Source organism: Nicotiana tomentosiformis, chromosome 8 (assembly GCF_000390325.3).
Source record: "Nicotiana tomentosiformis chromosome 8, ASM39032v3, whole genome shotgun sequence".
NCBI lineage: Eukaryota > Viridiplantae > Streptophyta > Magnoliopsida > Solanales > Solanaceae > Nicotiana > Nicotiana tomentosiformis.
Window position 1 is genome coordinate 131,821,493 of NC_090819.1, and position 16,285 is coordinate 131,837,777.

General features: G+C 38.4%; 1 protein-coding gene across 1 annotated transcript in view; it reads right to left on the reverse strand.

The window, feature by feature from the left end:
• Positions 1-15,217: 15,217 nt before the first annotated feature.
• LOC138898170 (uncharacterized) overlaps positions 15,218-16,285 on the reverse strand; it is a 38,404-nt gene continuing 37,336 nt past the window's right edge. The window contains exons 3-4 of the mRNA XM_070184211.1: positions 15,674-15,900; positions 15,218-15,364 (exon numbers count right to left, since the gene is read on the reverse strand). Of these exons, the coding sequence (XP_070040312.1) occupies positions 15,218-15,364; positions 15,674-15,900 (374 nt within the window). The remainder of the gene's footprint in view (positions 15,365-15,673; positions 15,901-16,285) is intronic.

A 16,285-nucleotide genomic window follows, 5' to 3' on the forward strand; every position in this document is an offset into this window, starting at 1 on the left:
TGAAAATTTGCATAATGTATCGTCCTGATGACCATGTTTGTGATTGTGCATTTGGGACTGAGTATGAATCTAATGTTTGTGTATTTTCCTATGAATACCTTTTGATTAGGTACAATGATCTTTGCGGTCCGCATAACTGATTGGTGGTCCGAAAAATCATCGCAATTTTCATGCTAGGAAGTTTTCTCAAAATGCATGTGCGGTTGAGTTTGCGGTGGCAAAAATGTTTTGCGGAACACACAATGGCCGCAGTTAGAGGCAGCCAAAAATCTATTTCTGAAGAACAAAATGCGACCGTTCTACGGTCGCAAAGTTGTTCTGCGACCACTTTTGCGAACCACATAATTTTTTTTGCTTCTAAGGTGTGTAATATGCGAAATGTTTTGCGGCTCGCAGAGTTGTTCTGCGATCGCATAACTGGTAGCAGAACCTTCTTTGTTTTTCATTTCCTTCCCATATGTACCCATGCCATATCATGTACTCACTTCTTGTTAATTGACAGGCATGGCACCAAAGAAAGCTCTAGCATCGCAATAACCCACCACTTGCAGAAAGAGACGGGTTGCTGCTATAAGCCCACAGTCACAGCAATCCCAACGCAAGCGACCTGGCACATCCAGAGCTTTATCTGAGCATTCCTCCCTGTCTAAAGAGAAGGAGTCACATATTGATCTTGTGACACCAGTTGACCTCCATGCCGAAGCACACCGAAAGAGTGGTGAGGATCTCAGGTTTGGAATCTTCGGCTCTTGGACTCTTTACATAGATGGTCTGGTAAAAAGAAAGATCCTCGAAGAAAAGCAACTAGGTATGAATGGGTTAAATGAACACTACCCCATGTGCTAGAAAACATCAAAAAGAGGCGATGGGCGTTCTTCACTCAGGTTCTAGGGGAGTACAACGAGACACTCGTTAGGGAATTTTATGCTGCATATGCTACATCCAGGAACACAGAATAGAAGAGAAACTGTATATTCTTGGATTTTATCCTAGTCCAAGGGGTTGAAATACTCTATGATGCCTTATCAATAAATGATATATAATTTGACGCATGGGAGCCAGGCACGGCAGAATTTGATGCAAAGATTGCAAACAAGGAATCCGAGCGTATTTGGGTGGCCTCTGTAATAGCCAAGGGAACTACATCCTAGATCGCTCCGTGCCAGAAGATTCACAAGAGGTATCTTACCTGAGAAGGCCGATATTGGCTCAGTTTGGTCTGTTCTCGTATAATGCCATTGAGAAATAAAACATACATAAGTATCAAGAATGTGATCCTCGTTGCTTGCATCATGTCGGATATCAAGGTTGATATGGGGGAGCTTATATTCCATGAGATTGGGATCTGGGTAAACCAGAAAGAAACCTCACTCCCTTTTCCATGCTTAATCCATGCTTTGTGTAAAGCTGGGCAAGTCCCTCCTTGCCCGAAATATGACCGCATAGAAATATTGTTCAGTAGATTAACATCACTCGGATCTGTGATGCTGCTGATAAAGTGGTCGAAGATCCACCTACGCCTTCAATCACTCCTCCTATAGCCTCAGTAGCACCAGCTGCCTCATTAGTACCGGCCACCTCCACATCCACTCCCAGACCAGCCACTGCAACATCGCCTGTCTCACTGCCTGCACACTCTAAGCTTAGACAACTAGCACAACATGCAAATGCCAAAGTAGACAAATTGACGAAATAACTTCCCTCTCTCATTTGACAAGCATTGGCCCCGATCCAAACCTCTATAAGTGCCCTTCAAAAACAACATCTCTCATATGAGGATCGACTCAAGCTTTTTGAAGTGCGCCTTGAGAGGGTTGAGCGAAGTGGAGCTAGGGACATGCTTTAACTCAAAAGGATGTAGCTGAGCTCAAGTCCGAGTTGCATAAGATGCAGACACTGGAGTTTGATTTGACCTCCCTTCTTCCGGTGGAAGGGGAACATGCTACTGATACTTCCCACATACAATTCCTTGACCTTGATTTCATAAACCTCATGTCAGTTAAGGTGGCCCGTGGTACTGAGGTCTCACAAGCTCTAGGCTTTGTTGCACACACCAATGATCCTTCAGCTGAGAAATCCAGAGAGTCTAATAAGGGAACTGATAAAGAGGAAAGTGATGAGGAAGGGATACTTGAGGAGGGTGATGATCAGTGGGACAACAGAGGCAAATAGGTTGTTGTTTCTACAGATTCACTGGGTGAAGAGGAAACAGATGTGTAGACATCCATTGCACACTCCGTTGCAGATATGGTCGCCAAAGATACTACCACGACCACACAACTATCATTGGGTGAGGCTAGCAGCTCCCAAGTCCGAGGCCCAGCTTTGCAACTGGTGGAGCTTCCTATTTTGGTCTCGGATACAACTACCCAATGAGAGGGTCCACCCACTGACTCCACACCACTACCTCTCCAAGCGCCTAGTGTGCCCCAGGAAGCTCCTAAACTTTGCTCTTACTTTCTCAATTCATTGGTGGAAATGCATGCTCTTCGGTTATGGGTGGGGTAGTCAACTTTTTGCATCTTGTATATAAACTCTTAAATCTTAATAGTGTAGATTTATATATAGCAATGAATTCCCCTTGGTATTTTTTCGCCGGGTTTTTTTCCTAGGGTGTAATAATAGAACCATGGCGGTAGCACAAAACGGTTTAACTTGTTGGTGCTTTTGTTTTAGATTCAGGCATGTGATATGTTTTTGTTGAATAAATTTCATCCTTCAAATTTTAAGGTTGTGAGGTTAGTCATTCTTGTAAAATCGAGGCTCGCTCTTTAACTTTGTGCTTACTTAGAATCTCAAATATCATGTGATCAAGCTTTGAGTTGACTTGTATTCACTTGAAGGCTAAAATTATGCCGATTTGAACAATTCATGCGTTGTGAGTGGGTAAGAATTTGTGTAAACAATGCATGTGCTCAACTTTTAATGTCTAGAACTTTCCCGGTTGGTTTCTCAATGCAATTCTAAGGTTGATGATTGGGTGTTGAAATGATCTTAGGCTCTCTTTGTGATTGCTAAATAATTTTTGATGAAATTGACCTCCCTGGTACATTTATTATCCCAGTTATCCCCTGTTGAGCCTTTAACCTTTTATTTGGCTACTACATTACAAACCTTTACCCTTTTGTGAATTAATTCCCTCTTTTGAATCCGTCCCTCCTTGAACGATTAAGAATGAGGCTAAAAGCCTATGTTGGGGGTGTCGGTATTACTTGGGAATTGGTAAGGTTGTACATTGTGTGTAGAAACAAATACCTCAAAGTTATGTTTATGAATATATTCAAGCTTCAAAAGAAAAATAAAAGAAACATATCCGTATACAAAAAATTGTTGTATGGAGTCTTATAAAAATTGAAGAGATACTTTGAGGTGGTTCTATTTCGGTAACTAGATGCCAATAAGGGCTATGTGGCTTAAAAAGAAGCATAATTTATGTAGCGTTCAAGGAGGGAGCATTCACTATAATCCCGAATATTCATCCAACCTGTCCCGAAGCATACAGTATAACCCTTAAAAAGTTCTTTCTTTATCTACAATAAATTATTCCTGAGATAGCAATGAGTTATAATAAGGGCAAGCATATGGACTGAAACTTGTAGCACTTAGCCTTCTTTCTGAGTGCGAGCGTGTTTGATTGTATACCTTGTACATAATTTATGAGTTGGGGATTTTCTTTGATGAGATAACGCATGAATTGCAAGATTTAGCAGAAGTTAGGTTTTTTGAAGTAGGATACAAGTGCATATCTAGCTGTGGGTAGCACTCTATCATTGCCCTTGAGGCTCAAAGTTTACAGACTGATTATTCAAATTGTTAAATGATCTTTGTCTTCAAAGAAGGGTGAATAAAAGAAGTTACATGCTTGTTAGCTAATAGTCAGCGCCATCCATAGTCACTACTGCTTTGTGATCTATCGGAAGTAGATTAGTATTTGATAGGTTGACTTTGTTTTAGTTGCTTGAGGGCAAGCATGAGTTTAAGTTAGGGGTGTTGATGTGCCGTAGAATTGCGACACTTTTAATACTAATTACATAGTCTTTATCTCATTTTTTTAAGCATTGTAAGCCATTTCTTGTGTAGTTTTGGTGGTTTGCAGGAGATGAGACTTGAAGAACCAAAATCATAAGAGAAGTTGTCAAATAGCTATGAAAGGATGCAAATGTAGCTGATATGCAATCGCATAACTGATACGCGGGTCGCAGAAGTATCGCATAATGAATCAGTTTGTTCCAGATATTGATCGGCATGTATGCGATAAAGTATGCGGTCACATAACAGTTATGCGGACCGCTTACTGATCGCACAATAATAAGAGGAATTAGCTGAAGAATGATATGCGATGGATTATGTTTAATTAGAACTTCATGATATTATAATTTTGACCCATAGTACGTGTCGAAGTCGACCCCTCGTAACTACTTCTTCGAGGTTAGACTAGATACTTACTGGGTACATGTTGTTTATGTACTCATGCTACACTTCTGCACTTGATGTGCGGGATCTGAGTCAGGTGCATCTGGTTATCAGTCCGGCGCACACGCTTGAATTCTAGTACGAGACCACACGGTGAGCTGCCCTTCCGAGCCGTTCAGCAGCAGCCGTAGTCTCTCTTTTGATTTATTTTCTGTCTATTTTATTTCAGACAGTGTTGTAGAGATCTTTTGTATATTCTACTAGTAGCCCACACACTTGTGATACCAGATCTTGGCACACGCTAGTAGACATATGATTTTGGATTTATTTTTATGATTATGATTTGCACTCAGTTGCTTTTGTTTAATTATTTTACATCTGTAAATTCTTAAATATTTTAACAATGAGGAATGTTATTCACCTAGAAAACTTATTTAAAACGGGAAACCACTAGATTGATTATTGTTGGCTTGCCTAACAACGGTATTGGGTGCCATCACAGCATATAATGAAATTGGGTCGTGACAGCTTTTATTGATAATTTACAATTAAAACACTCACGTTTTAAACTAACGGAGTAGGATTACGATTTAAGTCAAGTTTCACACTACTCAAGTAACCTTTTCACATATATTCTTTGTGGGATTCGACCCCAACCTAGTTGGGTTACTATATTTGACATCGACCGCCTTACACCATTTATTTAGGTGTAATTTGAGCGTATCAAATTTTTAACTCACTTCATAATAGGTAAAAATCGTTCAATACATAAGCACAACAACGTATTTAATCCATACTTTAAATATGAATATTTTCACAAACAAGATTTAAATGCTGAAAAAAATACTACACACTTAGATATTCAATACAAAGCAAGGAAATGAAGAATTGAAAATAAATGGATAAGAAATTCTCAACAAAAAGCTCCAAATCTATAAGACCCAAGTGTGTGTGCAAGACCCCTAGCTCCAAAAATGCCAAAAGCTATCGAGGCTACTTCCAAATGCCAAAAGATGTGTTTTCAATAATCTAGGTCGTGTATTTGTGGGTTTGGAATAAAGAAAATGTAAAATGGCAAGTCTGTCCAGAGTTGGAGGCTGTTGGCCGCACCTGCAGAATAAATCATCGCAGGTGCGACTTCGCAACAGCGAACCTGCACAGCATGTGGGAAATTTCCTTCTCCATGGATGTGGACCAATAAGCGCAGCAGTGCATACGCAAGAGCGGACTTATTCCGCAGACGCGCCTTCGCATATGCGAATGGACCAGCGCAGATGCGATCCCAGAGAAGTTGGCTATTCCACATATGTAGTGTTTTTTTCGCAGATGCAAGTCCACTGAAGCGGAAAGTCTCACGCACGTGCGATATCATTGGGAGCAGTTTTGCATATGTTCAACCATTTTTGCTCAATTCCACTCCATTTGGTCTCAACTCTCTCCAAGACTCATTGTACCTGAAAAACTAACAATGCACCCGATAAATCACCTCATTTCATAATTAAAGGATACAAAAACTAATGAAAAGAGACTAGAATAAGCGGTAAAATATCCACTTATAAATAACCTGTGCAGCTGACTAGCAATAGAAACAATACTAAAATATAATAGAGAAGAGCACAAGAACAAATATACGAATTAGTAAAAGAATCATTAGAAGAAATTATGGTCAATATTCCTCAATATCATAACCAATCATTTCCTTATCACGATCATCATCGAACCTAAGGTAGTAAATCCAGAACTTTCATAGTGTGGGAAGTGTACTCAAAATATAAAATCAAATAGCACAGCAACACTCTTCGTGCATTTATCTTATTCTCACCAAATTTAAGTATAACAGTACCAACCAGGTGAAAGAAATGCCAGTAACTATAATGACAAAGTGGGAAATAGACAAGTAGCAATAACGAACAAGGTAGTACATATGGATAACGGTAATAGAGTACGTGGGATGCATAGAAGTAATGATATCAATTAAGATGGAAGAACATAAATTTCACTAACTAACGTGGTAGAAGGCTTAGATGTAAATATAACTAACATGAAGGAAGCATGATCTTTACAAGCTAAACTAATAGAACGCATGGATAATTAACATGGTAGAAGTATTAGATGTAGATATAACAAACACAAGGCAAAGCTTGATCTTTATAAGCTAAACTAATAGGAGGCATGGATAACTATCATGGTAAAAGACTTATACGAAAAGTTCAAAAATTAAGATACGACATAGATGTGAATATGACAAACAAGAAGGAAAGCATGATATTTACAAGTTAAACAAATAAAAGGCATGGATAATACATCAACAATTGATGTAGAGGACAAAGGCAGAACAGCAACAACAAGTCAAAACGAAAACGTAGGTGCAACAGTAACAACTCAAGATAAAGGCATGAATGTATACACAAGGAAAAGATATCAAAATATAATGCATGTCTCTTTTCCTCGCCTGCACAGAAACACCCTTCGTGCCATGAAAATATTATAATATAAAAATAATTTCAGGGCGTTACCCGTCATGATTTTACTCTCATCCTCACATGACAATGTAAATGAAATGGTACGACATCACCCTTCGTGCTTAACTCACATGGCATGGAATCAGCCTTCGTGCTTTACACTCTTCCTATCATGGTAATGTATATGAAATGGCACGGAATCACCCTTCATGCTTTAAACTCTTCCTTACCAAACATATGTATATCAATAACAACCAAGGTAGGAAGCATGAATAACATCACAGAGAGTGATTAAGCGAATATTCCAAACGAACATAAATCACAGCTTTCAGGCCATTAACAATTCAACAAATCTCAAGAATCTCATTGTTCAAGTATCTCAACCAATCTAAAAAAATGATCTTCAACTCAAGTATAGAATTCAATATCTCAAGAATAACGGTCGTAGTGTTGTATTTGTGATTAAGTATAATGATGACCAAACTTAGCACATCAATAATTTCACAAAAAGTTAGTATAATTTTAATCAAGTTATAATAAGCTAAATCATGATTTCTAGCATTTAACTTCATATTCATCTTAATCTAAAAAATCAAGTAAAACGTGAAACAAGAAGGTCACTTAATCCTACAAGGCAGAAATAATCGTATAATCTACCCCCAAGCATGATTAACCCTGGCACATCCATATACGCTTGTCACCTCATATATGCATCATCACCCTCGCATGTAGCAAACAATATTAATTTGAAATCGAGAATACGCCAAGTCCAGAATCAGCATTCGGATGTAACGGAACCATCGAAACTCCTATATGATTCCAAATACTCAAAACTCAATCTTGGTCAACTTTTTCAACTTAAAGCTTTCTAGTTCAGAATTATTCTTCCAAATCAACCCCGAATCACATGAAAACCAAAGCCGACGATTCAAACAAATCATAATACATAATATTAAGCTATTCAAGACTTCAATCAACTGAAAGGAATGTAATTACTAAAAATGACCGGCCGGGTTGTTACGTGGAAACTCAAAAATAATAGGATCAAATATTGTTGAGGAAGCTTCAACGAGCTACAAGAGAAAGAAGCCATCTGGACCAAAGAATTACCCAAGCAAAAAAATGTTTAAAGGTAATTGCCAAAATTGTGGAAAGGTTGGACATAAGGCTGTTAACTGTCATGCACCAAAGAAGTACAGAAAGAAAAGCCAAGCAAACATGATTGAGAAGAATGACGAAATATATGACTTGTGTGCCATGATTTCTGAATGCAGCCTGGTCAGAAATCGTAGAGAATAGTGGATTGATTCTGAGGCCACTCATTATGTTTGTGCTAATAAGGAGTTGTTTACTTTTTATCCTCCCCTAAGTCCCGATGTGACAGTTTTTGTGGCACATTCCGCTACTGCAAAAATTGAAGGAACGTGCAAGATAGCTTTAAAGATGACTTCTATCAAGATTGTGACTCTAAATGATGTCATTCATGTTCCTGAAATGCGGAAGAATTTAGTCTCGACATCAGTTCTAGTCAAGAACGACTTTAAGTGTGTTTTTGTTCCGACAAGGTTGTAGTTAGTAAGAATGAAATGTATGTAGGAAAAGTGTCAAGACCGAATTCCCATTATACGACGTGATGGCGCCCTACATCGCCGAGCCAACGGTGAACTATCCATTTAATTGTTCATTTTAATATTGTTAAATTCATTGATTTTATTTAATAAAGAAAAAAAATAGTGGATGACCATAGTAATATAAAGCATAAAATAAACATAAGAGTAAAGTAGTGAAATTATAAGCAAAACCATAAATGTCTACTAGAATTTTCCAAAACCCGGTGTCACAAGTGCACGAGCAATTAGTAGAATAGGCAAAACCTCATATACTATTGTCTGAAGTAAGATAGACAGAAAAGTAAATACAACAAGGAGGAGACTCTATGTGCTGCGGAACAGACATAGAAAGCAGCTCTCCACTATGTCTCTAGGTAGCGGAAATACACGCCTGACTGGCCAACAGATGCACCTGCCTCAGATCCTGCACGACTAGTGCATAAGTGTAGCATGATTACATAAACAACATGTACCCAGTAAGTAGCTAATCTAAAATCGAAGAAGTAGTGACGAGGGGTCGACATTGACACTTACTAGAGGTCAATAAATAAAGTATAGGAATAATGAATAGGCATGAAATACAACAATAACAGTGAAATAAGAAACAACAAATAATGATTCTTAAATATAATATCAATGTAATATCTCCAACTATCACAATATAAGTCTTTAACGCATAAGGGCCACCGTCTAATTTTTTAAGTCTTAGATCATGAAATAAATATCAAGTATAATGGGACTCCGAGAATTATCACGCATGATTTATGGAGAGGTCGTACAGCCTGATCCATAATAGTGTTTACACTACCGAGGGTAGATCGACGTGAACAATAGATGCATCTAATATACTGACGAGGCGTTCGACCTGATCCATAGGAATAGAGAAAACTATACAAATACCGATTAACGACTACTACATAGGAATAATACCCAAAGAAGGCATAAATTCTTCGAATAATCAAGTATTTCGCCAAAACTCAAAGTAATGAAGCTCGGTCTTTTAAAATCATTTACCCAATTTCATTTATGAATTCAAGTAACTACACTAACAAGTTGGGTGAAAATAATACAAGTAATGCATGGTAAAGTTCTAAGTCTAGACGGACACAAGCATGAATTTATCTACGTACGGACTCTCGTCACATTGCGCGTATGTAGTACCCCCAATTATTATCAAATAACTATTTAAAACACTTACAGAGATTATTTCCTCTTACAAGGTTAGGCAAGTGACTTACCTCGTTTACAAGTCCTCTTCCCAGTCCACAATTCACACTAAAAGCCTCAAATCGGTGCCAAGCAATCTGAAACTAGCCAAAGGTTGTACAAACTAATCAATATATGCTAAAATGTTTATAATTTAACTATTAGAGTAATTACCCAACCCCATTTGGAAGATTCCTAAAATTTATCCCTAGGGCCACGTGACCAGATTCCAGAAATGTTTGTTAATAAATATTACTCATAACCTCAGGAACACCAATATATAATTTTAATTTAATTCCACAATAATTTTCGTGATCTAATACAATTTTTATAAAAATCTAGGGTTTTCAGCTAAATCCTAAAATTTCAACATTGTTTATATTAAAATATACCCATAATTCATGTATTAAACTCACACTATGCAGAGATTACTTACCTCAATGTGCTAGTTGAAAAATCCTCTCCAAAGAGCTCTTAAATCGGCCACAAGTTGAGATAAATGAAAAAAATAAGACAAAGTCCCATTTTTAATCAAGTCTACTGGCCAGCAATCCTTCTTCGCGATCACGAAAGGGGCCTCTCGATCACTAAGGCAAGCTACCAAGGCCCTTCGAAAATGTACTTCGCGAATGCAAAGAAGCCCAAGTGAATGCGAAGGCTTGCTTGACCAAAGCTTCATTAACGCGGTCACACCTTCGCGAGCACGAAGGGATATTGGCCAGCTGACCCCCAGACCTAATTTCTCTTACGCGATCTTGGACCCAGATATGCGAAAGCTATGACCAGTGGCCCAGGGTTTCGCAAAGGCGAGCTCCTTATCGCGAACGCATAGAACAAAACTTCCCCCCAGCTCTATTCCTTCATTTTGAACGCGAGGGCTTCTCTGCGTTCGCGAAGAAGGAAACTTGAACCAGCAACTTCAGTAGTTTTGGACTTAGCCGCGGGTGATCTGAAACACCCGCGAGCCACATGGGACCCCAACCAACTACACCAATCTCTTGCACGTCTTGAATGGTCATCATCTACTAATACCAGAAAAACCACCAACTAGTGGTGAACCAGGAATACTCCCACCCAATGGGTCATCATCGGCAAAGTCAACTTCTTCACTAATCTCTATGCTCAATGCACCAGGTGCCTTTTTAAAGGAGGTTACCCATTCTAAATCAACCACTAGCTGGTCGATTATAGGATCTACTACCTCATAGTTGTATGATACCAAATTCTTCATATAGTCTATATCCATCTCACGTAGGATAGAAATAAGGTAAGGGTGGACCTCATGAATTATAGCATAGATATAAGTCAATAGACAAACAATACAAACTAATAGACATGAGGTCTATGATAATCTCCTACTTTCGTTGAGTCTAATCTACTAGTGGAGTTTTATTGCACCCCCTATCATACCACACCAGGGTCATCAATGCTCTACTTAAAGGGATTCCAATCAAGGACATATATCACTTTCTTGTTGTGCCATCTCAACGTCCTTGTCAGCGGCATCAGTACGACCTTTGATTTCTCGGCATTACGACCAAATAGCGAAATTGCTTCGTATGCCCATGCCTACATTTTTTTCATGAATAAAAAATATTATTTTTTGTCTGCAGCAAATACAATAATAGTATCAATTGAAAAGAACTTTTGAGAAGGTTTTTTAATACTTACTAGGAATGCCCATGGGAAGCCATACAGGGCATAATTATCCGATTTGGAGTTTTTACTAGAGATTTTATTTTCCTTACTCTTTCCCACATATGATTTGTAAACTAGCAATATGACCTTCTTGAAGTACTCAATTGTAAACTCAACACACTCCGTGCAAGATGGGAATTTCAGGAAAACTTCTAAATTGTCAACCATACAAATCCACTTCTTAATGTAACGACCCGGCTGGTCGTTTTCAGAATTTAAGTCCCGTCCGGTGGCATAAGGACCTGAGTAGCTTCATATTATGTGCCTTCACTTGCGTGCATGGTTGAATTCAATTATCGGGTGATTCGAAGTGATTTGCGACACTTAGTCTTTAAATGAGAGCTTAAGTCCTAGAATTTGGACCGTAGTCGGAACTCTGTGAAGACGGAGCCGGAATGGTATTCTGTCAACTCTGTTAGATCCGTTGAGGGGTTTTGAGCTTAGGAGCATGTCCGAAATGTGTTTTGGAGGTCTTTAATAGATTTAGGCTTGAATTGGCGAAAGTTAGATTTTTGGCGATTTCGGCCAATAGTGGAAATTTTGATATGCAGCTCGGAATAGATTTTCTAAAGTGGCTGTGGGTTTGTAGTGTCATTTGTGACATGTGTGCAAAATTTTAAGTCATTCGGACGTGGTTTGATAGGTTTTGGCATCTGTTGTAGGAATTTAAAGTTTGAAGTTCTTTAAGTTTGAATTGGAAGGTGATTCGTGATTTTAGCTTTAGTTGATGTGATTTGAGTGCTCGACTAAATTCGTATGGTGTTTTAGGATTGGTTGGTATGTTTGGTTGAGGTCCCGGGGGGGGCTCGGGTGAGTTTTGAGTGCTTAACGGATCAAAAGTTGGATTTGTGTTGCTGCTGAAGTGTTCAGGCATCTGTCATTTTAGCACTTGCGGTGGAGAGACCGCAGGTGCGTGATCGCACATGCGGGGAGGCAAGCGCAGAAGAAAAAAAATGGAAGAGTGCCAGGGGTCGCAGGTGCGAGGTGAATTCTGCATCTGCGATGCCCGCAGATGTGCTAAGGTCACGCAGGTGCAGAGGAGATCGCAGAAGCGGACAATAGTCTGTAGGCGTGCACTCGCAGGTGCGGCCCTTTTTCTGCAAAAGCAGACCCAGCCCTCTTAAGTTGTTTCCGCACCTGGGAAGGAAATTTTGCAAGTGCGGCATCGCAGGTGCGACCCAAGGTCCGCAGATGCGGAATAACTACGCAGAAAAGGGGCAGATTCGAGGGTTTGAAGTTCACTTCACAAATTTGATTGAGAGCTCGGTATAAGGCAGAATTTGGAGAGATTTTCGGAGGAAGTTTTTGGGTAATGATTCTTAACTCCCTTATGGTTATATTCCACTAATCTATGCTAGAATTCATCGTTTTAATTCGGATTTTGGGTGAAAAATTGAGAAAAGTTCTTAGGCCGAATTTTGGGAGTTCGATCGAGATTTTGGTGTCGGATTTTAGTAAATTCGATATGGTTAGACTCGGGAGTGAATGAGCTTTCGTATTTTATGATTTTTACCCGATTCCGAGACGTGGGCCCATGTCGACGTTTTAGGGCAAATTTTTGAATTTTTGTTAAATTATTGATTTAATTAATTAGATGAGTCTATTATGATTGTAAATATGATATGTAATTGCTTTTGGCTAGATTTGGGCCATTCAGAGCCAGATATTCGTGGAAAAGGCATTCTTACGAATTGATTGAGCTTGACTCGAGGTAAGTATCTTGCCTAACCTTGCGTGGGGGAACTACCCCTTAGGATTTGAGTCATCTATGTTGATCGTAGTCTGTGTACGCGAGGTGACGAGTGCGTGCTCGGACTTATTTGAGGAAAGTTGGCCTTTTAGGGTTCTTGTGTCCTTATATTCACTGTGTATGATGTTGTTTTTGATACGTTTGAATTCTTATTTGCTAGTTTCACCTCTACATGCTTTGATTAGAGATAATTGCTTTAGGATTCACTCTTACTGTCTATTTGACTGTTATTCGACTTAACCAAAGATTTTACCTCTTCTATCATCATGCTATATTTTTCATAACTGCTTATCTTTAAATGAAATCATTATTTTCTCATCCTATAATTGTTTGATCTTAATTGTAGTTATGATTATCTTCCGCTGCTTATCCTTACTTGAATTGTTGAATTTTCCTCGTAATTGCTCAACCTCAAAAGGAATTTGGATAACTTATTTCTTAGTTGACTTGCCATTATTTGGAACTATTTGACTCGTGTTGGTTTCTTATTGTTGACTTGAATATTGCAGAATTGTGGTTACATTTTTGTTTTGTTTTCCCTTGTTAAGCTGTTGTCCTTGTGCCTAGCATTCTTTACTGTGGTTATTCCTTATGAATGAGTTCTACTGTGCTTGTGATTTAAATTCTTGAGTTGATTTGCTCGTCGTACCTTCTATTTTTTCCATTGTTGCTTTTGTTCTTGTTGTGGTGATGTACGAGGTTTCTGTCATGTTATAGTTGTTATCTATGTTGTTTGCGCTGCATATTTAAATTGGGACTACAGACGTATTCCGGGAGATCCCCCAGCACTGCATATTTAAATTGGGACTACAGATGTATTCCGGGAGATCCCCCAGCACTGCATATTTATTTTGGGACTACGGACGTATTCCGGGAGATCCCCCAGCACTGCATATTTAAATTGGGACTACAGACATATTTTGAGAGATCCCCCAGCACTGCATATTTAAATTGGGACTACGAACGTATTCCGGGAGATCCCCCTGTCTTGCATAATTAATTCGGGACTACGGGACGGTATCCCGGTAGATTTCCCTTGTTGTTATATCTGTATTCAGAGCTGCTAATCTTCCATGCTTAGGTGTTACATGGTGACTTATACTCGAAGATATTTATTTGAAAGGGTTATAATTAAAAAGGTTTTATCTTGAAAGAACTATGTTTGAAAGATACTTATTTGAAGGAAGTATATTTCAAAAATAATTTCTTATTGGAAAGGATTATATTCTAAAGACCTCAATTTAAAAACTTACGGGTGAAAGTTTACACTTGAAGGATTTGACTAATTTATTGGAGTTGTTGGCTGAGACCTGATGTGAAAACTATTGCAGCTGCTGAGTTGCTACTTGCCTTTACTGTATTGTGATTTCTGGATTTGGGTTGTATTTTTGTTCATTCTTCTGTGTCTTATTCTGGTGTTCCGTTGTTACTTCCTGTTTTTCCTTCCTTATTGCAGTTGTTATGTCGTTAGCCATATCGCGGGGTCCTTAGATAGATGTCCTGTTCTGTCATCCATATACTTATGCTTGTTCAGTTTATTAGACCAGGGGTGTCTTGACTAGTCCTCGTCATTACTTCACTAAGGTTAGTCTTGATACTTACTGGGCACCATTGTGTTGTGCTCATGCTACTCTTCTGCACATTTGTTTTGTGGATATCCAGTTAATTATTCGTTAGCTAGCTGTGTGGACTGTTGTTGCGGAGACTCAAGGTAAACCTGCCGCTGCGTTCGCATGCTTCGGAGTCACCTTCAACTTTTCATTTTGCACTGTTTATTCTTATTTATGGACAGTTGTATTTAGAAGTTTTCTACCAAACACTCTATATAGCTTATGACTTGTACTACCGGTTTTGGGAACTATAAGAAATTCTATTTAAATAATGTTTTTGTTTTAATTATTGTTAGGCTTACCTAGTCCTTAAGACTAGGTGCCATTACAATACCCAAACGGAAGGGAAATTGGGTCGTGACACTTAACAGCACACTCTATGTTATCCCTTGCAAGTAAGATTAAATGGAACAATAACACAAATGCAAGCTTAAATCTCTCTTCTGTGTCAACCCTTTCATACTTCAACTATTTCAAACGATTCTCTGCTTTCACCTCCTTCCTGCTCGATACACAAACTTTGTCGTAGAATATTTTTCCATCATCCAACACTTTGTCCATTTCTTCTTTACTTTGTTTGGCACAATAGTTCAATCTAGTCATCTTAGCAAACTCCTTCAATCCAAAGTTAAAATACTTTTATCCAACTAAAAAACATAACTCATGCTTCTTTACGCAATAAATTTGGCGAATCAGCAGGAAATGGACAAGCTATCCATTGAACTGTGCCCAATGCTCTTAAAGTTTTGCAAGCTGTCCAAAATAACTACTACCAAATTTTTCCATTAATTTGATTATTCTATGCTTTTTCTTGAACTCATGGAATAAATTGATCTAAGACCTCATACTAATCTTTGCTGGGAAATGTCTATGCTTTCTTAGAAACGTCCTGAATTTGTACTTAGGTGCGTCGATCGCCCTTACAAACATAAGAATTGACAGAGCATCCTGGTCACCTTCAACTGTTGCATATATTCCACTTTCCAATCGATCTTTACTATCTCCAGGTTGTTCATCATCATCATCATCATCATCATCATCTTCTTCTTCTTCTTCTTCTTCTTCTTCTTCTTCTTCTTCATCATCATCATCATCATCATCACCATTTTCATCATCCTCCCCACATAAAGATTTATCATCACTATCCTTTTCTTCTTCGAAAATTAATTTTTTGGAAACCTATTCTTCCATTTGTGTTTGTGCTGAATTTATGTCCAAGTCTTCTTCCTCCTCCTTATCAGCACACTCTAATACTAATCTTCTTGAAACAGATTTTTAATAACATGTATGTCCTCGTCAACTAATCTAGACCTTGATCTTGTTCTATTTTTTTACTGGTAGACTTTGAGGGTGAGTGAGAATAGAGAATAGAGAGATGAAACAGAAAATGACAAAATATTTTAGTGAAATAAGGTTTTTCAAACCTTATAGGTGACCCACAAGTTTTAAAAATATTAAAAAGGCTCCAACCACCTTAATCCACTCATTTAGCATATTTTCAATCCAAAATAAATTGAAAAATAAAATAGGAGGCCA